The sequence below is a fragment of the Lepisosteus platostomus genome, chromosome 12 (assembly GCF_059453375.1).
Source record: "Lepisosteus platostomus isolate fLepPlt1 chromosome 12, fLepPlt1.hap1, whole genome shotgun sequence".
Lineage (NCBI taxonomy): Eukaryota > Metazoa > Chordata > Actinopteri > Semionotiformes > Lepisosteidae > Lepisosteus > Lepisosteus platostomus.
Window position 1 is genome coordinate 37,643,842 of NC_142622.1, and position 22,792 is coordinate 37,666,633.

Sequence of the window (22,792 nt, forward strand, 5' to 3'; positions counted from 1 at the left end):
GGATACAAAAGCCGCTCTTTTTATCAGACAGAAAATTACTTTAATGGTGTTTTAGTTGGAATGTTGCAGTTTTTTGAGAAAGCATACTTTTCCACTGAAAGTTTTTGTGATGATTTCTCGATAGTTGGAGGTGTCACAGTGTTGCCTAAGAATGCAAAACAGTATTGCAGGAAAGTTCTGAGGATGATCAGTATTCTGAATATGCACTATGATAGATTTATGCTACAGATTTGATGCATTTGCATATGGAAACAAGATTAATTATATCTCGACTGAAAAATTAAAGCTTTTGTGTTATATATATATATGTTTTACATAGTTTTGTATTCTGACATCTGTTAAACTGTAATTGTTCAGAAACAAACATTTAATAATTCAAACATCCAACATACTGTATGTTTCCTATTTTTGCCTTTATTTTAGTATGTTGCAGTTTAACATATAACACAATACAAAATTGTTGAAATGATCATTTGTCTTCTGTGGTATTCAAAAAGAATTTCTGAATTATGTAAGAGGCTGTATTTTTCTAAATCTAGGGTAACACATACTGTATTACTGAAGTGAGGGAGCATGCTTCGATGCTTTTAAAAAGTCAATATGTTTCAAAAAACGTTAACGAAATCTAGCCCAAATATGCTGAAATAAAATATTTGTAAACATTAATGAGAGTTTGTTTATAAATAAAAAAGAGGATAGGTTCAAACATGTCTTGAGTTAGGAACAAGTTATAGGTTTATTCCATGCTGAAAAAAAGAAGAAAGAGAACACAACGTTTCGGCCGTGGAGTCTTGAGTTAGTTATAGATACATCTGATTTTAGTGCAAAATTTGAAAAACCATCTTCTTGAGGACTGATACTGTAAGTGTCTATACTGTACGTAACAGTTAGTTGAGTGATTAGTCACCCAATCAGGAACTACCGTATGTCCTTGAAACTGTTGGGCCTATAATCAATATAATCAATTGCTGGGACAGGATTATTAGACTCCTGTCAGACAGACATCAATTAGGCCTATTTTTTTTCAGTGAAAATTGAAAACACTCAAGCCGCTAAAATATTTTGCAAATAGAGTATGATTATTAATAGAAATGCTAAAGGATGTTTATTGTCATTATTCCTGTTCTTGTTTGCACTTAATGAGATTCTAAAGCACAATCCTGAACAGAACTCATACAGTAAACCTCTAACATGTTAATGGCATTTGAATGTTATTTGTCTAAAAATAAACTGCAATCTAAAATGTTAATCTAAAAATAGAAACTGGGCAAGAATCAGAGGCTTAATATTGTGGGTGTACAGTAAACCGCCGATTGTGTATGCTGCCGAGTCTGTTTCAAATTTGTCACTTTAGCCGTGACAAATGTTCCATCTTATGCATCCACTCTGCTTGTTTCTCAATGAAACAACAGAAAAGATCCGTTTTTAAACCTTAGTCAGTATTGCAAGAAAATAATACTAGAAATGATAGGAAAAAAAAACGTAAAATAATTTTAAAAAAATTATAAATGCAAAATGTTACACTTGACATAAGCATCTACAAATACAGTACTACAGGAAAGGGCATGAAATATGCATGAGTAAAAGAGTTCTTGTAGTGCAGTGTGAAGGAAAATAAACCAGCTTAAGATGACATAAAAGTTTCTGTTCTTGAACGAATGCTTAAGAAATTATTCTGAGCATGCTGCGAAGGCAAAAATACTGTTGACACTTTATCTCATGATGTAGTGCTCTACAGAGATACGTGTACTCCTACACTGTAAGAATGAGTTTTGCTTAACTGTACTAGGCTTGTACAGAGCAAAGGCTAACATTTATGAAAACAGACTCTAAGTGAACTAGACTCTATAATTTGCTTTTATATTTCAGAACAGTGAATTCTTTATCTAACTTTTCTACAATTACTGCTTAATGTTTCCCCAAATAGATTTGGGGACAGTAATTATCAAATTGGACTCAGACTTCAGCATGGATTAATGATTTCTGTCCTCCCACGCCACTCTTGCTGTGACATTTTGAGAACAATGCTGAGACTAAATTTTATTCTTAATTATATGGTTTGGGATTAAAAAGAGGCTGGTGGGCAATAATGCATTAGAGCAATTCATTTGCATTCAATTTCTACCTATGTTATGAGATGTGTATGAAATTTAAATTGTGTGGAAATTCATTATTTTTTGGCAGTCAAACCATTTCACACTAGAAGTACCATTCGCAATCTGTATCTTAATGGCCTAAATTCTGATATAATGAAAGCTATTTAATTGCAGATTAGCACAGCTGTGAAGGGATTGGCGACATCTGGTAAAATCTTTGCATAAATATGGTCTATGTTGGCACTGAATGGGGATGGTCAATGAGGTAATTGTAATAATAACAAATGGTTCATTTGAAAGTAACAGCCGTTAAGTCCAAATTTTGTTTGGTCATAATATTAATGTTAATGTTATTAATGTTCCTGAGGATATTGAAATCCAGTATTTATAAGATTTTACTTTTGGTCTTTAGTGAATTATTTTCACTTTCACTTGCTTTTACTTGTACCTGCTTGTCACTTGCCTCATGCGTTATGCATGGATACTATTGCATTATTAAGCTGCCATTCTTGTAATGTTAGGTTAAGTTTGATAAAACTGGATCATCTCCTGCTTTTCCTTTAGATTTTTGAACACAACCTCCTGGTCATTGTAGACACCTTTTGTCCGTGAATCACAAAAACTTTAAAAATGGTCGGACTTTGAGTTAAGAAAAATCACACATAACTTTTTTTTTAGTTTCCGAGTAATGCTATATCCATTTATGTTCATGATTTAGAATGATAAAGAAGAAGGAAAAGGTTAGAAATGAGTGGAGACAGTCTGACCAGCCTTGCTCATTTAGTAGTAGTTTAACGATCCTAGAATTCCTTTAATCCATTCCTTAAAGGATTCCACAGAGTTAGCTTCATAAGTAGGAACTGGGTCCCATACTTCTAACAGTCCTCTTGAGTGCCCTAAATGTAATATTCATACGTATTGCTTATTATTACATTAATAGATTGCTAATTTATCATCATATATTTCTTTGATTATTAATCTGTTTCTAGTCATTAAGAACACTCCTAACCTGACTTGCTCAGTGCCATTCAGGATTTTGTATTTTGTCCAATATAGTAGGTGTGATGCATCTATTGAATAATCTTTAAAGTGAATATTTGTAAAGCAATGTGACTGGTGTAGAAATACTTAACTGCACAAACAACAAAACAAGAAATTGGATGAGAAACATTCGTTGCTTTATTTAACGATGGTTCCCAGGCAATGATAGTTAAAATGCTGGGAGCTGTCACACAGCAGGAAGCACCAGCAGCCATTGTGTTCTATACAGCTAAGCACTTGCAGTTAAAAAAAAACGACCACATCTCTTAAAAATGCACTTGTCAAGGCAGTACAAATTCTTAATTATATTAAAGCTCAACCACTTTAATCCAGACTATTTAAAATGTTGTATGAAGACATGGGTAGTCAGCACAGTCATACAGTATTTCTACAAATGGAAGAGAGGTGGATATCACAATGCAAAGTGCTTTGTACTGTATGTATGACTGCTTCAGGATCAAAAAGGTCTGGGATGTTTTTGTTCTTTTTTTTTGTTAAAAATTTAAAATATGGTTTAAAGGTCTAGGTACACTAGAAAGCTAATGCTTTTATTTAAAAGCTGGGAGTTCAAAAATTAAAAGTTTGTCCACTTATTAAATGGTTTCACATTATCCTGGAAATTATTAGTGTTGGAGTCTTAGATGTAACTTATCTAGCAGATCACAGAAATTGTCAAATAGTCAATTAAACATCCTTGATTTGTAGGCTTGCACATTATACATATTTTAAACATTTATCTATTGGTATTACAGTATATACTCTAAATCATACCATACTAAATACTACTACAGTATACTATTTTAAACAAACCTTTTTTATTTGTATTGTGGTAATGGTAATGTAAACATATTATGATGTGAAAGCCAAATATTTAAAATTTAAGATGTCTAAAACCATCGCAGCACAAACTATCACTCATAAGAAAGGTAAAACTGATATTATACATAATAAAGCTAAAAAACTATATATTTGCAAAATAAAACCAAAAATACTGAAAAATTAAATTATTTTTTAAATTATACAGTTAAATTTATGTCATACTGTTAATAAGTAAATAACAGTTATTGCAAATATTGTTCAGAAACTGAAATGATCAGAAAATTAGAGGACACTTTATACTGTATAAGGTTGAATTGGTGTTTGAAAATTCTTTAAGATTGCTATTAGAGCTGATGTTTAAGAAATGTCATGCTGTGCAAAGAGAAATGGCTGTTGTCAGTACAGGTTACTTGTTGAAAAAGTTGAATACTGTATATGTGAATTTATTTTATGCTCTTTGAACAGTTTCTAAAGAATATCATTGCATGTCTTTTGAACATTTAAAAATGGTCAAATTGGATGATACAAAAAGCAATTTTCTAAAGTGATGCATTATGTTTGGTATCCTTAATTACAGTGATTTTGCTTGTAACAGTGGAAATTCAATTTCAGTATATTTTTGTGGGAATTTTACCAAAAACGTGTCCTCCCCCGTTTGACCTGTGTTTGATTTGTGATCGGTTATATAATAACAAATGTGTTCTTATCAGTGTGTAACTAGACAAAGTTCAACCAAAATCTGAGGCAACAGAAAATACCTACTTGTAGTTTGCTATATAATGTACCTTGGAGCCTAAACAAGTAGAGTGTAAGAGGAAGGAACACACAACCAACAATGCTACGTGCAGAATTAATAAGGTAAGAAAATATAATTCAATATAGCTGTGGACAATTAATAATTGACTTCTAATAGAATACAGGAATAAAACTAAAGGTTATTTAAATATGGTAAAATGAACCTTGTAATAATTATTATAAGATAAAGTTAACATAGTACTATAATGTAGCTGTGCTACTTCACGTCCTTAATGGAATAAGAATGTCTTACTAACTTGCCCCTTTTGACTGATCACCTCTTTTTTTGCAGGACCCCTGTTTCTAGCTTGTATTTGTATATACAAATTGTATTGGTATTAATGGAAAAAAAGAGCATACTGTTTGATTTTAAATTACATACTATACATTATGTAAGATGACCAGGGAAAGGGTCATTTATATTTTGTTTCCTGATGTAGCTCACCTGTGTCTCATTGTTTCGCTGCATAGGTCTTTTCCAAAAGCGGATCAGCTGGTTCTCCTTGGTGGCCATCTTCCTCAGGTCTATATCAAGTATATTAAATGTTTTGTTCCGGAAATACCGGTTATAAATGACCCTTCCCCTGGTCATCTTACAATTATCAAAACTTACATGATATATAACTGTATATACAGTGAAAACAAGAAGGAATACGAAATATTCTAAAGCACAAACATGAACGCATTCACACCAGGGCCAATTGTCCCCTGATTCTGAGTAAAAATGGACCTTCGAATTAATACTACCAGAATTCTTGTTCATTACCTTTCACCACCATTTGACTCCTCCTGCACAAGGGTATAATTTTGTGAAAGAGAAAATTTACTTGTAGAAGATTATCTCCTACCTCGTATCCTACTTATCAGGTATATCCTATACATTTTATATGGATAAACTTTCTTAAAACTTGCATCAGAAAAGAATTAAGAGGCATGTACTGTCCATCCATCCATTTTCTTCCAGTTCAGAATAGAACACATTCCAGCAATAAAATGGGTGCAAGGCAGGATATAACCTGGACAGGATGCCAGTACATCTCGGGATACATATACAGTAGATACAAACACGCACAGACTAATGCCAGAGTTAATTTTCCCTGAAGCAAATTAACCTGAAGCTTATGGAGGAAATTCATGCGAACACAAGGGAAAACATACAAACTCCAAACAGAAAACACCCCAGGAATCAAACCTTCACAGGACCCCAGCGCTGTGAGGTAGCAATTTTGACCAGTGCACTACCATTCTGGCCAAAAAACAACATCCCATATACTGCACTGTATATTTTTCATCGTATGACCTTCTGACTCCACAACTTTGGTACTGTGGACTTTTACTCAGAGCTTTAAAAAATATTTTACTTCAGATAACATCCATCCGAGGTTTAAACTCAGTTAATTATACTTCTTGATACCATAATGTGCATACCTATACTACGTATTATGGGGAGATTGGAAAAGTTATAGTTTACTTCTTTAATGATTCAAGATTTGTTTTTTATTTAAATGTCTTAAAATACATGCTTTTTCTTTTTCAGAGTTAGTATCCTTTTATCACTGTTATTTTTCGCTTTTTTGGCCAAATCCAGCACTGATGACTGCAACTACTTTAACAGTAAGTAAAATCATCTCTGTTAGTCGGGCTTTCTTTTTTTCATTTAAGTCATTATGTTAAGATAAAAGTTTTTTTTTCAATTGTTCAAAAAAATAATGTAGTATTTCAAGAGTAGAAAATGTTAGATGTTTCAACTGTTATGCTGATCACAGTCGATGGGGAGCCAGAGCATATTTTGGCAAGCAACAGGCATTGGGCAGAATACACCCTGGGCAGAAAAAGAATGAAACATATACTCACGCATTCACACTAAGTCCAATTTTCCAGAAACCCAATGAACTTAAAAGTATGTCTTTGGGAGGCTGTGATAGGAAACTGGGGTACAAGGCATACATCTGAACACCAAGAGAACATACAAATTCCACACAGAGAGAACCCCGGTCTCTCTCAGAATTGAAACCAGGGTCCCAGACAACAATGCTAATGATGTATGCCACCATATCAACTATATAGACTTGATAATTTATTAAATTCAAAACAGAACAAATCAAAAACAGATAACCCAACATTATCCCCACCTAACCAGCTCTGTAATTTCTTACCAAAGGATCCTAGATGTTAAATATAATTAAAACAAGACAGAGACAGAATCTTATACAATCTCAGATTGTTGATTCAACAAAAAATAGGTGCATAACCACAGAAACCTCTTTTTCCAAAGAAAGGTGTTTCATTATTGGACACACAACAAACAAAAGTAAACATGTCAGCATACCGTGTAAAGGCTATGAAATGATTTGAGGTAAGAGGGGACAGATTATTTTGAGCTTTATAAATCAGGAGATTTTAAAACTAATCCTAAACTTGCAGAGAGACCAAGATAGGATTGACATTTTTGAGGGATTTTGATTTAGTTACACTTTAAGCAGCTGAGTTCTGAAGATACTGCAATCTGTGGAAAGCCTGTTGCATCAGGGGGCAAGAGCAAACAATGCATTACAGTAATCTAAACAAGAGAATGAAAAAGCACGATGGAGTTTCTTAGCATCTACCTGGAAATCCTAGTAATAATTTTGACATGAGTTTAAATATTTTAAACCAGGAAACAAAACATAACAGCAGGAGGTTCTACCTGGGTAGTTTACCTAATAAGCCTCCTGTCAATTGTAAAAACATGTACAATGAGGCACACCTGGTATGATTGAGTAATTAGCGCTCACAATTCTGTGTGAGGATAAGGAGCTGTCTGGATAGGCTCTGCATGGAATTAGCCACACCTCTGATCAAATTAAGAGATTTATAAAAAAGGGGTGGAGGGAGGTGAGGAGATCTTAAGTTCGTATCTAGACTTCAGTTTGAAAGGAGTGGGCATGGGCATTTGAAACTGATTGGGTTGGCTTACTGATTTGTGGGATGGACTCAACAAGCTTAGAAAGCTTGAGAAAATACCGTTAAAGCTGTACTGAGGACGTCACAGGTGTTGGACACCTGTGTGCTAAAAGCTAGATTCTTTGGTAAAAGAAGGAATTAAGTTTTGTTTGGCAGGATGCACCAAACCTTTTCTTCAAAGCTGAGAGAGATGGGCTTTACACACAGGTGGTATTAGAGAGTGTGAGAAGTATGTCAGATAACAACAAACTAGCAGTCAAGTGTTCATAGAGAGGTGTCCCCATCACTGTTTTCTCTGGTTCTTTTGTGACTCCTCATAGTAATCATGAAGTACAAGTTTTGGCAGATTAGTTAAACAGGTACCATATAAGCACATACTGTAGCACCAACCAGACCACGAACAATTTCTCAATGAAAGTAGACGCTTGTGACTGGGTTTTATCCCTTCAGACTTCAATTGGTCATAATACATAATTCGCGATTGCATTAAACTCAAATAGTTCCAAGAATATTACCAGGAAATTAAAAAGTCTGAATTTCTTAAAATGTATGTTAAAATCCTGTTCCTCAGAAGTGAAAGTTATGTACAGTATAAAAAGTTCTCAGAAGTGTATAGAACATATACAATATATAATTAAGTTTATTATAATTTTTAAATAATTACTTCTTCTGTTTCCTTCACTGAAGTACAGAAAAATTGTCCACAATAATCTAAGTAAATGTGAACTGCAGATTCCTCACCTGAGAGAATAAGGTTTGGATTTCTTTTTTCTTTTAGTAACTCTTATCTATCAGTATATCAGAGAATATTGAAAATAAACAGCAATCTGTGTACCCACAGAATCTCTTTCAGTTTCCATAAGTAGCACCTGCTGTTCTTTTGACAGCAAAAAGCAGAACAGTCATTAAGTCAGTCTGGAGGGTCAAATTCCTTTAATTTATTTTTATTTCGGGTGAAGCATTAAACTTCTTACACACCATACATTCACATCCTGAATAACATAACAGTACAAAACTGACATGAACTCAGCTGAATACTGTTCAGCACTGAAGGTACAGATATTGCCAGGTTGAACTAAGCACTTGCTTAATTGCTGATGAATATGTTTAAATCCTTAGAAAAGCCACTTAAAGCCTTACCAGGTTTGAGTTCTCCAGTGTGACTTTGGAGACATAAGCAAAACAACAAGCTTTGTGATACAAATGTATGAAATCTCCCCCAAGAAATGAGAAACCCTTGTCCTGGTTTTCTTACTGTTTCCTGTTTCATCTTACACAAACATTTACAGTATGTTACATCTCATTTTGTTCTAGAATATAAATGTAAAATATGTTTTGTTCCATAACATGCATACAGTATGTAAAAGGTAATAAGCTTCAATGCTGTTTTACTGAGTATTTAGCCCGGCATTTCAGTTGTGCACAAAACTGATGAATATATTAATGATGAGTATGCCATTTGTAAATTGCTAAGCATACAAGGAAGGACATTCAGATCTCAACTTGGTTTAGCTAAAGCGGTGCTTAATGTGATATTTATAGAACACAAAGGTGAATTATACAATCAAACTCTGTGATCCACAAAACACTGATTATACCAACCCTCTGCCCTCTGTTCTTAAAAACAGAAAATCTGTCAAAGGTTATGAAATTATTTTTAGCATTCCATTTTGTATTTGTAGGCTTGTCATGTTGGTTATGTCTTTGTTTCATAGTAATGTCATCCAATCTATTTTTTTTTCAGTTGAAAATGTTGCTCTGCGTGGAAAAGCAACCTTGTCAAAACTGTACAACCATTTGGGCCTAGCTTCCAATGGTATTGATGGTAACCATGATGGGATTTTTGAACATGGGTCCTGTGTACATACTGGAAATCATGACACCCCCTGGTGGAGGGTAGACCTATTGGAACCACACAGAGTAGAGTGGGTGATCATCACAACACGAGGAGACTGCTGTTCTGAACAGATAAATGGATCCGAGATTCGCATTGGCAACTCATTAGATAACAATGGCAACCAAAATCCCAGGTAGTAATCACAAAACAACTTTCAGTGTCAAATGATAGAGCTTACAGGAAAGATATGATAAAACAGATGTAAGATTGAGCTCAACTGTTTTGAATCTGGATCAAACCCTTCAAAATGTCCCCAAACCTTCCAAAACTGTAAGGTCCTTAAATAATTTATTCTTTGTTCTAACTTCAGGTGGTGTTTGATAAGTCTTAGTTATTATGTCATGGAGATTATTGATCAAAAATGGACTTTAGAAAAGCAGACACTAGATATCCCCTTGCATGTAGCCTGTTGTTAGCACACCCATCGATTTGGCATGTGTGCAGTTTTTCATTTTCATCTCTTTAAAGCATTTTCTAATTCTTGAGAAACAAAGCACACACCCACAGAACTAAAGTCTGCTATGCTAAAAGGGCAGGGCTTCTATGAAGGAAGGCTTTGATGCAATTGGTAGTCTTCAGCAATCACACCACCATAATTCACATGTCTTACTCACATTGTGATTGTTGTTAGATGTACTTTAATACATTTTATTATAATCAGTGTTGGGGATAATGTGTTATATACTCTCAGTATACTGTACATAGAGTATGTTAACCAATTCAGATAATGCAATGAATTAAATATGGTATATGATTTGAATATTTAACAAAAGCAAAGTTTAGTGTTAATATCATTTATGATACATTAGTCTTATGCTATAATGATCAGTATCTTGCAAAATGTAAGGAATAAAATGCCATGCTATTTTTTAATGTAATTAGTAAATTTAATTAGACAATATATTGATGTTTTTCAGGAGAACAGTTTTTGAAAATGACATTTACCCAATGTACTAAACTAAACTCTGATCACACATTATGCAAGACAACTGTTTAGCTAGTGGATCTTAATCAGAGAACCTCAGAAATAAAGGGAAAGCCTACAACCCAAGTCAAGTAATATGCATAATTCAGACATTTAATATCTCATAATCATTATTATAATGATAAGAATGACATGTTTGGGATAGGGTTTTGAGTTCAAATTGGGGTATAGCCATTAAAAAGCATTGACTTCAAAATGAGTACCCAGGCAGAAATGTCTGAGAATTCATGCTTTATGCACGTTGCAATCACCTATATTGATTGATTTGTTGATTAAGTGATTGATTGACCCATTTATTAGTTGTAGCAATATTTAGATGCTTATCAGGAATTCTTATCTACAGTGATTAACTGTATCTACTGCTTACTATGAATATTGCCTTGTTTTTTGTTTCAGATGTGCAACTATCACTAACCTTCAAAGTGGAATTTCAGCCACTTACAAGTGCAATGGAATGGATGGCCGCTACATAAATATAGTTAAACCTGGAAAAACTGGTGTTGTGGTATTCTGTGAGTTTGAGGTCTATGGTGTGCCACTGAAAAAGGAATATTGTACAAGTAATAACAAAAAAGATTGTAATGATAATAAATAAATAATAAATTGTAGACCTTTCATTAAAGAGGAAATGGACTTGAATTATCAGTCTCTCTTCTTGATTTCTTCACTCTTAGGAGTCTTATTTTGGTATTGTTGTGTAAAGTGTGGCTCGCTCTCTTCTTTTGATCATATTCACATAGTATGAAATTGTAGCAGTATAGACCTTTCACAAATCCTTACCTAACGTCCGTAACAGAACTAAAACACACAAACAAAATGTTGGATTTAATTATTACAGAGCTGCTTGATTGCATGTTACAAAAATATAATTGGTTAGAACTACATAAAGCTTATCAGAAAAAACCTTCTGTTCATCTGTTTCACACTGTTCTTGATAGGTAGCGTCATACTCCATTTGAAGTCCACAACAAAATTTGCCAATAAGTGGTAGGATCCCTCTTTATTTTTTTTTGTTACAGTTTTTTTAGTTTCTGTCTCTTTGAAGTCATGATTTATTGTTGGTATTTTTTTATAAATAAACTTCTTCACCTACCTTGCCCTGTGTAAATTTCAATTTAGCATTCCCTCTGAAGTATTGTAATGTTGACCATTTTATCTACTTAGAATGCACATTCTTAATGATTTCAGTTCCAATCAACCAATCACACAACAGGTAATTTGCATATCTCAACACAAGTACAATCTAGTTCATGTTTTGCTCCGTATTGTAATTTCAAACTCTCAGATTTTTATACTTGTATGTTTTTGACACAAAAAGTTATATGGACACTGATTGGTCAGGGACTCTGGGCATATTCCCTGTTGGCCTACATGTAAATATTTTTGTGGAACATTCCAAAATGCCTTCCCAGGTTATCAAGGCATCGTATGCTCCGTTTGCATTCATTATTAGTTGCTTGTAAAAAAGAAAACTAATAAGTTAGTTTAGCAAGACCTACTGTTTCTAAATCAATAATGCTTATCCCCTCTAATCATATTGCTTTGTAGATAATCCTCTAGTTTAGAATTATCACCTCAATGGCCTTATATTTAACAGAAGCAAGTCTTATTTATGGTCTGTAATTACTAAGTACAGTACCCCTATTGTAGATGGCTGAGACATTAGCAACTTTCCAGTCAAAGAATATCACCCCTGTCTTGTGTAACTGTTCGAAAAGTTTTATTTTCAGTCTACAAATAACATCCTTTGAATCCTTGCAGAAATCGTGATATTACCTATAATGTTGCAGAGATAGATTTCATATTAATAAATATAACACTATAATTTTACAAGTCTGAAATCTTGTAGACCATTATATGAGCATTCCATCAGAGTTCTGATTACATTTTGTTGAAGTATTATTATACTGAAAGCTTGGTACAATTCAAATTTTTTAGTTGGATTTTAGTTGAATATTTCTACTCACCAAAATAACTACAGTACACATACTTAAACAAACTATTACTAAGACCATGTAGCAACTATAATCTTCAGCCAGCTACAGTACATACAGTATACAGTATACAGTATAAAAAATCCTAAGGAGTATACTGTATATACAGTAGTGTCAGTCCAAACTCCATCAGATTGAGCAGCAAAAGGTCATAGTGTCACTTTTAGTTTAAATTAAAAGGAAAATAAGAAACACCTTAATAAAAACAGTGTGTGGAACGGATCTCCCAGCCATGTGATTCACCCATTCCAGGAGTTTCACCAAGAGGCAGGTTTTCTCTGTCCGTAATTTCCATTCAATTAATAACTAAAGTACCAAACAAACAAGATGTCCCAAATGACTTATCTTTTTTCAAGTATCTTAATTATTTGAATAATTATTATGTATGAATTATATTAATAATTATTATTATAGCTTTTATTATGTTATAAGAAATATCTATTGGAAACCATTTGCAAAGCTCGACTACTTTTTAATTTGATTTAGACATTAAAATATGATCTAAATGAAAAACAATATTTTAATTATTTGCTATAGTATACAGTGTATACCTAAATATACACTTCTATGCATGAGTTGGAAACATTTCAATCAATAGAATCTACAAAGAAATCAACATTACAAAACATCTCATTACACACTTATTTTGCTTTTTGCTGGGGTCCCCTTTCATGCATATTCATTTTTTCAGGCAAAAAAAAACATGAAAAACTATTTTTTTCAATGCTTTCTTCTCCTGAACTGGAAAGTGCACAAAAAACCCATTTCATTTTCACATGTGCATCCTTCACAATGAACACAACAACTCCAAAGACTAGTATTCATTCGCTGCTTACAGTATATGGCTTATTTACTGTAACTTAGTTTATCCTATGGCAAAAAAAAAAACAAATATTTAATATATCTGATTTGCATACCTTCAGTGATGCAAATCAGATTTATTTTGTAGACTAGTTCATATATTTAACTTCTTTTAAAATTATACTAAAATGAAACAATATGGATATAAAATAATAAAAATACCGTCGTTTGATTTGCAAATTGTGGATAAGAATGTCTGAAAGCCTCCAGCATCTATAGTTTATAACAGAAGTTGTAATCTCTATTAGGCTGTACATATTTTTATTAGATGAAAAGTAGTCTGTCAATGGTTGAAATTGTTAACAGAATATTACATTCTCTCTATATATTCTTCACGGAGTGGGGTATATATACTGTAGAGATGTTTTAATTTTTAATTCTTGCACAAATATATGGAGGGAATTTCAATGTTTTAAAGAAAAAAAAAAGAGGGGTGTATTTAGTGTGGAGCTGGAGCCCTGGAGGAAGGGCGATGCATTGCCTAACGAGTCACAGCTGGACCGCCGCGGCCTAATGAAGAACAGCTGTACAGGCAATATATAACCACACTGGACACGCCTCTGACGGGCTGAGCAGCGTCTGTTTCTGGAAGCGGAGTGATGCTATTCTGACGGTCCTTGGGGGGGAATTGTACTCGAGCGTTAGGTCGACCCTTTTCTTTTCACCTGTACCGCTGTGCAGTTCCACCGGGACCGGCTGTTCCTTTTTCACAAGTTTTATTTTTGGCTTTGCGCTCCCAGACTGGACCCCGCTAGAGAGGGTAAGTCCAGCCTAGGCGCTGCTCTGCACCCACAGCGCAGCGCCACTTTTTGTTACAGCGCAATTTTCCCTTGTTTTCTTCCGGTTCTTGCCAACGTCACACCGGTACCTCCGCCCCCTCACAGCGGGCGTCGACAAGTTACCGGTGTTCGCCGCGGCTCCTCCCACTACCGCCTTGCTACACTACTGTACGTTTTTGGGTAGTGAATGGTTTTCTTAAATCAAAGATCTTACGTTGTACAATATGAAAGAAGTGAGGTGAAGACTTAATATTACTCTTTTTACCACAATCGATATCGGGGTAGAAAAGTGATTCATCTGACATGTTAAAGTTATTAAAGAGTGCAAGTTCTTAAAGACTTCTTTTCTGGGCTGTTTAAATGACTAATATTTTGCCTTGGTGATTGTGTATTTTGGAAAGCTCAAGTGGTCAACTGAATTTCAATGATTTTTGTAAGTGTAAAACATTAGTGATAAAGAATTTTTGGAGAATACTAAGGAGGAGTGGTTTGGCTTCATCTGAAGTTTAATACTACATGGAGAAAATAAGAATTGTACTTCTGCAACTGGTTGCCTACGAGAAGCATAACCTCCCCCCCCCCCCCCATAAAGCAGAAGAGGTGTTTAGGGAGGTCACTCCAGGCCCACAGTTGATAACCTTTTGCTACACCCTTCAGCTCTTTCTCTTATCTTCTCTAATAAATGCAAGAGGAGCCCCACAAGCCCTGAAGTGCATGTGGTCTTATTCATCCAAGATGAAGAGATGTCTATCAAAACTTGACAGCAGTACCATGATGCATGTGATTATGATATTAGGTATTGAACTGGAATACAAGAGATGAACCAATCTAAACATCTAACATGCCCTTTACATCATGAGCATACTAAAGCTAAATGCATAAGACAAAATCATTTACTTAATAAAGAAGAAAATCCATGTTCAGTAAATTAGAAGTCAGAGATCCTAAAAAATAGGAAAACCAAAATGGAGAAAGGAAAAATGTGAATGATTCTTTCATATAAGTAAGAGTTTTATTAGTACTTATAAACACCAGCACAAAATGAAATTTGAATAAAAAACCTAAAGTAACCCTGACCTTTCAGATTAACTAGCAGTAATTATTAAACTTTCATTTTAGAATTTTGTTTTTAAGGAATTTCTTATGATGTATAGCCTAATCTGAATAATACTGTTTGATTAAACATCTTATAGTAGATAACAGAATACAATATTAACTTATGAATTGGGTGATTTACCTGTAACATTTAGTTTACAATTCTATTTTGAGCTACATAGGAATTTGTGCTGTCACAGTTAATTTTCAACCCATGTAACTACCTCGTTATGGTCACAATTATCAGAATTGGTACAGTACAGTGTAGGCATGACATTCTTAATTGTTTTCTCAGTGCTGATGAATGAAATTCCAGTCCTTGACCCGGGTGGAGACAACAGGTGTTCATATGGGTTGGATAGGGTGATATGCTGTAACTCTATAAGCCTTGCACTGTTTTGATAAGTACTTAGAGGTTGAGACAGGTGAACAAGACATATCTGTTTTTCCAAATGCATTCACATAGTTCTTTCCAGCAAAGAGCACACATACTGCTGTACTCACCCTTGCAGTAACCAGTAACCACCTTGCAGTAAAATTGTGCCCATGAATCTTGTATATTACCTCTACATTTGTGTAGGTAGAGTAGCATGTTAAGGCAAGACCTACAGTAGGAGGAAAATAACTCAACCCTTGAGGAAGATAGTTCAGGAATATAGAGTCAAACCTAAATGCTCAAACGAGAGTGGTGGTAGCTGCTAAATTGATACTATCATGCAAAAATGTAAATGTGATTGAGCTTATTTTTCATGTTCCATTATCTGTTAAGATTTGATTTCACACAGTAGGTGCCAGTGTTCTAAAGCATCAGAAAAGCATTTAAAGTATATAATGTATATTATTAAGTCTGAAGGATACAATTTGTGTTTTAGGCTATTTTTGTCCATCGAAAGCTGCACAGCAATTCTCTGGTCTTTTGTAACATTAAACTGCACATTGTGCTCTAGCAGCTCCTAAGAACAATAAAACCATTACAATTTAATGATTAATGAATCATTGAAAATATCTTTAATTTTTTCAAATATATTTAATTGTCAATTGAAGGTGGTTTTGTGCATTTGACAAAATTGAACAAAATCAGAGGGGTTTTTAAACTTTCCTGGTGGATATGTTTTTCACATCCAGGTACTGTATCCCATTCTTTAAAGTTAAAATAATGGGTATTCTTGGGAATTTTCCCACAGTTGTGTGGTTTTATGAGGCAACTGGAACAACAAAATCTTTTTTTTAAAAAAGACTAAAATAATTGCTTTTAAATCCTTAAGCTCATTTTTGTGGTTAATGAGGGATGGGAAATGTCAACTCTGAAGACAATGATGATACAGAATCAATGAAAAGGGTGAGAGAGAGAGAGTAGAACAGAAAAAAATGGAATGAGGAGAAGCGAGTGTAATTCTTTCATAGTACATCAGCAAGACATTTTTTAGGTAATTTGAGCACTAAAAAGACTGAAAATAAGCTTTAAGTGAGGGACTATTGTTTTATATATGTTGAAGGTTCCCATTTGTGGTATGTGTTTAGAGAATTCTTAAGAACTTTCACATATCTGTAAAAATCTGTATAGCTGTGGAAATTGTTAATTTTCTTTACATGAATGTCCTTTTCTGTCTAGTAATTACTTTATCACACTTTGCTGCATGGTGTTATGTACTGTATTCCCTGACAAACGGGTAATGTTTAATTGCTACTTTATTTTCATGCACCTCAAGCTAGTGTCTCTTTATTGAGTATACTGTATGTGTGAAAGCATATGCGTGTGTGTGCTCTGCAAAAGGAAACAGTTATGTATTTACTTTACCTGTTGGAGAGATTAAGTCACTGAAGAAAATGGTTTGGAAGTGTGTTTGGAATTAATAAAAGTATAGTTAAAACAAGATGTCTGTTATCAGTGTTTCATATCTTTTACCATTTCGGGGTTTTTTTTACATTGAAATCAAAGCTTTAGTCTATTTCAGTCTGTTCACCTTGCTATGCTGGTATAAATGTCTAGGCTAAATTATTCTAGTCCCTCTCTCTATTAATGTACAGATTCCATTCATGTAATTAAATCAAAGCAGATGCTATAGACTGACGGCAACGTCTGTTGTGACTATATCAAAGTAGCGCAGATGACACTAATGGTTTTTTATTAGCCACAAGCAAAATCATTTTTATGATCTATGGCAGCATCTCCTTTCATTGACCTTCAGTTATTAAAAAGTAAATTCAATTTTGCACCGGTTGTTGTGTATGATAATTAAGGAAAAAATATATTAGTGCTGGAAATGTTATTTTGGTACTTGTTAAAATAATTAATTGGCTTAATTGAATTGCTAAGGATACCGTAAAATTGCCAGAGTTACTATAATGTAAAGTGTTTAGAAATTGAGTAATTTTTTGAAAGATGGAATTTTTCATTATGTTGATAGAGTACTCTGAACTCTTGGCCAAGTGGGATCTTAATTGACTTCTTCTCTGAAAGTGTTTGAACTGTAAAAGCCCAATAAGGTAATTTATACTTATCAAAGGACTTATACTAGGACACTATTGTGTAGTTACAGAAATGTAATAAGTTACAGAGTAAAATTAAAATATTCCATCTACATAACGCCAGCTATATATTGTGTATATATACACAGTATATAACAAGATTACAATATAGCAGTGAAGCTTAGAAAATAACGTGTTTAAAAATGTTGTAAATGAGAGGAGATCGAACAGCACATCTAGCCACTTTAGTTGCTACTAGCTAATTGATCCGATAATCTCATCAAGCAACGTCTTGAAAGAAGTCAGAAAATCAGCTTCAACAACCTAAATGTTGCTGTAGCTTATGTCGTGTCCATACTAACATACTCCCTTATTTAAAGGAGTGTCTCCTGTTCTCGGTGTTAAATTCACTTGCACATAGTTTTCATTTATGTATTCTGGTTCATATTTCACTATTGAAGAACCCTTTCGGGTGATTTTGTCAATGCCATTGAGTATTTCAAATGTATTATTTAGGATCCACTTAGTATTCTCTGTTTAAGACTACAAAGGTTAAATATTTTAGCCTGTCATTGTAGGACAGTCCTTTGAGCCCTGAAATACATCTGGTTGCTCTTCTCTGAATTAATTCCAGAGCATTGTATTTCTTACGTCTTAGTGACAAATTGTTCACACTTTTTTAGGTATTACTAGTGAATGGCACCATCGTAGCATATTTGTAACACCTACGTCTTCACTTTTAAGTACTTTGCGTACCATCACTTGTTTACATTTTACATTAAATGTCAACCACCAGGTATTTTCCTTGTCCTAATTTTGGTGTAAATTCTTTTGAATGAGTTTTTCAGGTTAAATTCAGTTTAGTATTATCTTAACTTGTTAGTTACACCAGAATCTATATTGATAAGAGTTAGGAAGAGCAATGGTTTTTTTGTACTTCACTTATTGAATCCCCCCAATTTGACTCATCTCCAAGCAGTCAAATAAGTTACATGGATTTTATTACATTTATCAAATGTTTATCAAAGTTTTTACTGGACAGCTTCAAATTATACCGGGCAGGAAATATATATATATAGCAGCTTAATAGTTCCTGGAGTCATAACAAATGTTAATGTGTTTTCAGGGAAGGTTTCAGTAATGGTGCTGAAAGAAATGTTTAATATCACAGGTATGTATATCCTTGGTCCATGCAGCCCTGATCACCAGCTCATCTTTACTTAAGCTTTTGACTCTGGATTCTTATTTTCACTGTTGATTTTAAAGTAGTCCCAAATAATTCATGTGGAACAAGCACAAATAGGAGCACTCTTCACATAGTCAATAGGAATCATTGATCAAACAGTCCTGGCTTAATTACTACAGTGAAACAAATAATCTCCAAATAGCACCTGAATCCTTTCAGATAATTGACATATTTCTGATTGATGTATTGATTCATTCTGATTGAGGCATATCAATCAATATCATATCAATCAAGCTTACACACTCCCAACAGTCAACCTAATTGTTTAATAAAAACAATGTGGTTTGGTGCTGAAGTGTTCAGATTATACAGTTAACATTCATTTTTGTAGTTTGTAAATTTATCTGTTTATGCTTGTTTTACATGTTTTCTTCTGTTTTGTTTCTCACAAATCACAATAAAAGTTCATTTCTACTGGGATTAAATGTCTAAATGATTCACCACAGGCTAACGCTTTCCTGTTTGTATAGATTATGTTAATCTCAAAGGCAGATGTTCCTTTAAGGCAGCTTTTCGATTGACCCAGTTGCCACAACAAATGTGGAATATTTTTTAACTCCATGGCTTGCCAAAGGCCCTACAGGTAGGTGGTCAAGTTAAAGATAATGCTGTCTTGCAATAACTGTCTAGAAGTATAAAACATTTACAGTGTATATGTGATTTTAAATCAAATGTCTTTTCTATTTTTATCATGGTTTCAAAGTAGATTTTAAGGCAAATAGACATTGGCAATCATTTTAACATACTAAATCTGACTTTTTATTTGATTTAATTTGCATTGATTGTATCAATGCACTTCTCATATGGGAATTTAAAGGTAGCTTCAATGCTAGCTTAATAGGTACGATTATTTAAAGCCTAATTTGTTGACTTGCTCCTTGTCACCTTTGTAATAGGGATGCATTATTGGAATTACATGTTACTTCTGTTATTCCTAGAACCAGTTTTCATTGGGGACTTATTTGTCAATGTTTAACTATAGCATGACTTTGCCTAACAATTTAGTCATTTAATATCGAAGTTTAAGAAATAAGGGAGAAAAAAGGAAAGGAATTCACTATTCAATGTCATAACATTGAAATTTCAGTTCAGTAAGACATGTCAAATGGGTTGTATTTAATTCTGTTTCTGAGGCAAAACGTCTTTTGCAGTTCTCATGCAAATTGATTCATTTTTTCTTTAAGGAGAATTGTGTTCTAAGCTTTATCCTTCCTGATACTAGCAAAGGCTAAGTCTATGCCCTAGCAATCCATTCAGTTTTACAGGACTGTTTTTATAAGGGTACCTGTCAAACAAATGCAGTACTTCTTTCAAGAGCAAATTGGTTCAACCTGAAGGCCTACAGTAAATCCCCAGGGTAGGAGAACAAGAGAAATCTGGAGGGGGTCTTAAAAGTTGCAGAAGGAAACCTTTTTTTTATAACCATTGATTCAGCATGCCAAAGAGAATTTATAAGCCTTTTAAGCATTTTTTCTCACTTTTTTTATATACATGAAAAATATTTGTATAACCATAGTTCAGTCTAGGCATGATTCAAATTTAACCTTGTGAAAATTAGGTTTTAGGTTAGAAAGCAGCCAACTGTAAATAGTTGCAATTGGAAGGCTATAAGGCTCATCTTTCCCCTAAGATGGAGTCAAATCCATGCTCTTTAGCATTGAATCGAAGAATTTATTGAATTTTTGAAGATTTCCAGGATTTAATGCTGTTAATTTAATGAGTGACAGATGACTGTCCATTGGATGAAGAAAATGCTCATTGATTTGTAGTATTACACACGTTCAGTCTGACTGACAGTACAGTGGTTGACAACTGAGAATTCTAAAATAAATATGCAGTAATTCTGAGAAATACCATTAGAACAAACGTATGTGAAGCCTGTGCTACTGGTGCCTGTTCTGTGCATATGACCATAAAAAAATACATGTATATAATTAATGTATGGTTGTGTAATGGGAAGTGAACAATAAAATACTTGTCTGTGTATCTGATGTATTTAATTCGGTTTCTTGGGCAACATTTCTGTTCCAGTTCTCATGCAAATTAATTCACATTTTCATCAAGAAGAATTGTATTTAAGCTTTATCCTTCCTAATACTTGCAAAGGGTGAGACTACAGTAGCAATTTACACTACATTGTTCCAAAAGGGAATGTTGCCTAAATTGGAAAAACTAATAATACAGCTCCAAATCTTGCCATGTTCATTGAATGCACATGAATATTAAGAAATGAAGCCCAAACCTTGGGGTTTTTCTGACTCTTACCCCCAGTTAAACCTGAAACCATGCTCATTGAGATCACCATCCAACACATTTTCAATAGTAGAATACATGTCCGTAAATAGAATTCTACCCTTGTTAATGCATTCTCATTAATATTGTGTGCTTGCTTTACCATTTCAGGTAAATATTTTGTTTCAGTGGAGTATATTTCACCCTCAAATGAGAGGAAGATTACATTAATTCTAATTAGACATTTTTGAACCCTAACCCTAACCTAGTGCAAATGCAAAGCTAGGGTTAGGGTTAGGATTCTTGCAAAACATAGGAACTTTCTGATGCCATGGCTGTGTTTTTGGACAGAAATTATACTTGGAATTCTACCCTTGTTAATGCATTCTCATTAATATCGTGTGCTTGCTTAACCATTTCAGGTAAATATTTTGTTTCAGTGGAGTATATTTTGCACTCAAATGAGTGGTAGGTTGCATTAATTCTTTGAAGAAATTCTGAATCCTAACCCTAACTTTCGCAATCCCATAGCTAAGGCTAGAATTCTTGCAAAACATGAATTCTTTTTTATGGCATGTTCCGTTTAAGTTCAGAAATGATATTTACGATAAGTGTAATTGCAATGACATCTTCAAAAATTTCTTCCATATGTATACATGTTACATTCCTTCTATTTTTACAGGACTCTTTTCATTATAAAGATAATGGTATCTGTCAGACAATTACAGTACTTCTTTCAAGAGTTTCTTTAATGAGTGTTTGAAATAATTTTTGAAAAACATATTGTTAATATTTTTTGAATTTTGGTACCACAGCTTTGTTATATTCCCACTGACTTTGTTATATTGATATGAGCAGTCAAGTTAGGGCAGTGAGAGCAGACTGGACATTGAGGTTAGATGTAATTATTTAACACACGAAGCCCCTGGTGTGTAAAATCCAAGTGAGTCAGAAATCTGCTCACAAATATCCATCTCATGGTGACTCATACTTAATGGCAAGCAGTTGTAATAAAGATATCATCAGTAACCCATCCACTAAGCCATCCATCTAACTCCATAGCTGTATTATTTTTTTGTTTGTATGACAAAAGTCTTTCAGAATGACAGTGAAAAGTTGCTAAATGTCCCTGCTTTCATAACGAATATGTTATGATTCAGGGCTTAAGAAATAATTCTAGACATGTCCACAAGTAACAGTGTTTTCAGGGAAGGTTTCAGTTATGGTGCTGAAAGATCATCTTATTCCTTTGAAATGTACGTATACTCATTTATCTGTTGTCAGCTTGTAATATGTAGTAAGGTAAATTAACTGAAGTGGAGTCAAAGCAATTAATTCAAGATACAGCTATTTCACATTTATTGGGAGCACGGTGCTTAACATATTGGTGACATTTAAAGAAATACACTTCAGCACAATGCTAGCAACTTGAAAACTAACATACAGAAGTAAAAGCAAATGAATTTTGTGGTGGTAAATTTCTTCCAGATATTTTAATTTTCTGATTTCTAGAATAAAAACCTCTGAAAGATTGGAAATA

The 22,792-nt window shown here is 33.8% G+C and overlaps 1 protein-coding gene across 1 annotated transcript; it reads left to right on the plus strand.

Moving 5' to 3' along the window:
• The first annotated feature begins 4,665 nt into the window (after positions 1-4,665).
• Positions 4,666-11,215, plus strand: LOC148651500 (fucolectin-1-like). The gene is made up of 4 exons (XM_088601851.1): positions 4,666-4,814; positions 6,289-6,365; positions 9,439-9,724; positions 10,973-11,215. The coding sequence occupies exons 1-4, from the start codon at positions 4,792-4,794 to the stop codon at positions 11,169-11,171; spliced, it is 585 nt and encodes a 194-aa protein (XP_088457977.1). The 5' UTR covers positions 4,666-4,791; the 3' UTR covers positions 11,172-11,215.
• The last annotated feature ends 11,577 nt before the right edge of the window (positions 11,216-22,792 follow it).

Coding starts and splice junctions, on each gene's coding strand:
- LOC148651500 (XM_088601851.1), top strand. CDS start 4,792: ATGCTACGTGCAGAATTAATAAG. Junction 4,815..6,288: donor CTACGTGCAGAATTAATAAG/GTAAGAAAATAT, acceptor TTTCTTTTTCAG/AGTTAGTATCCTTTTATCAC. Junction 9,725..10,972: donor AATGGCAACCAAAATCCCAG/GTAGTAATCACA, acceptor TTTTTGTTTCAG/ATGTGCAACTATCACTAACC.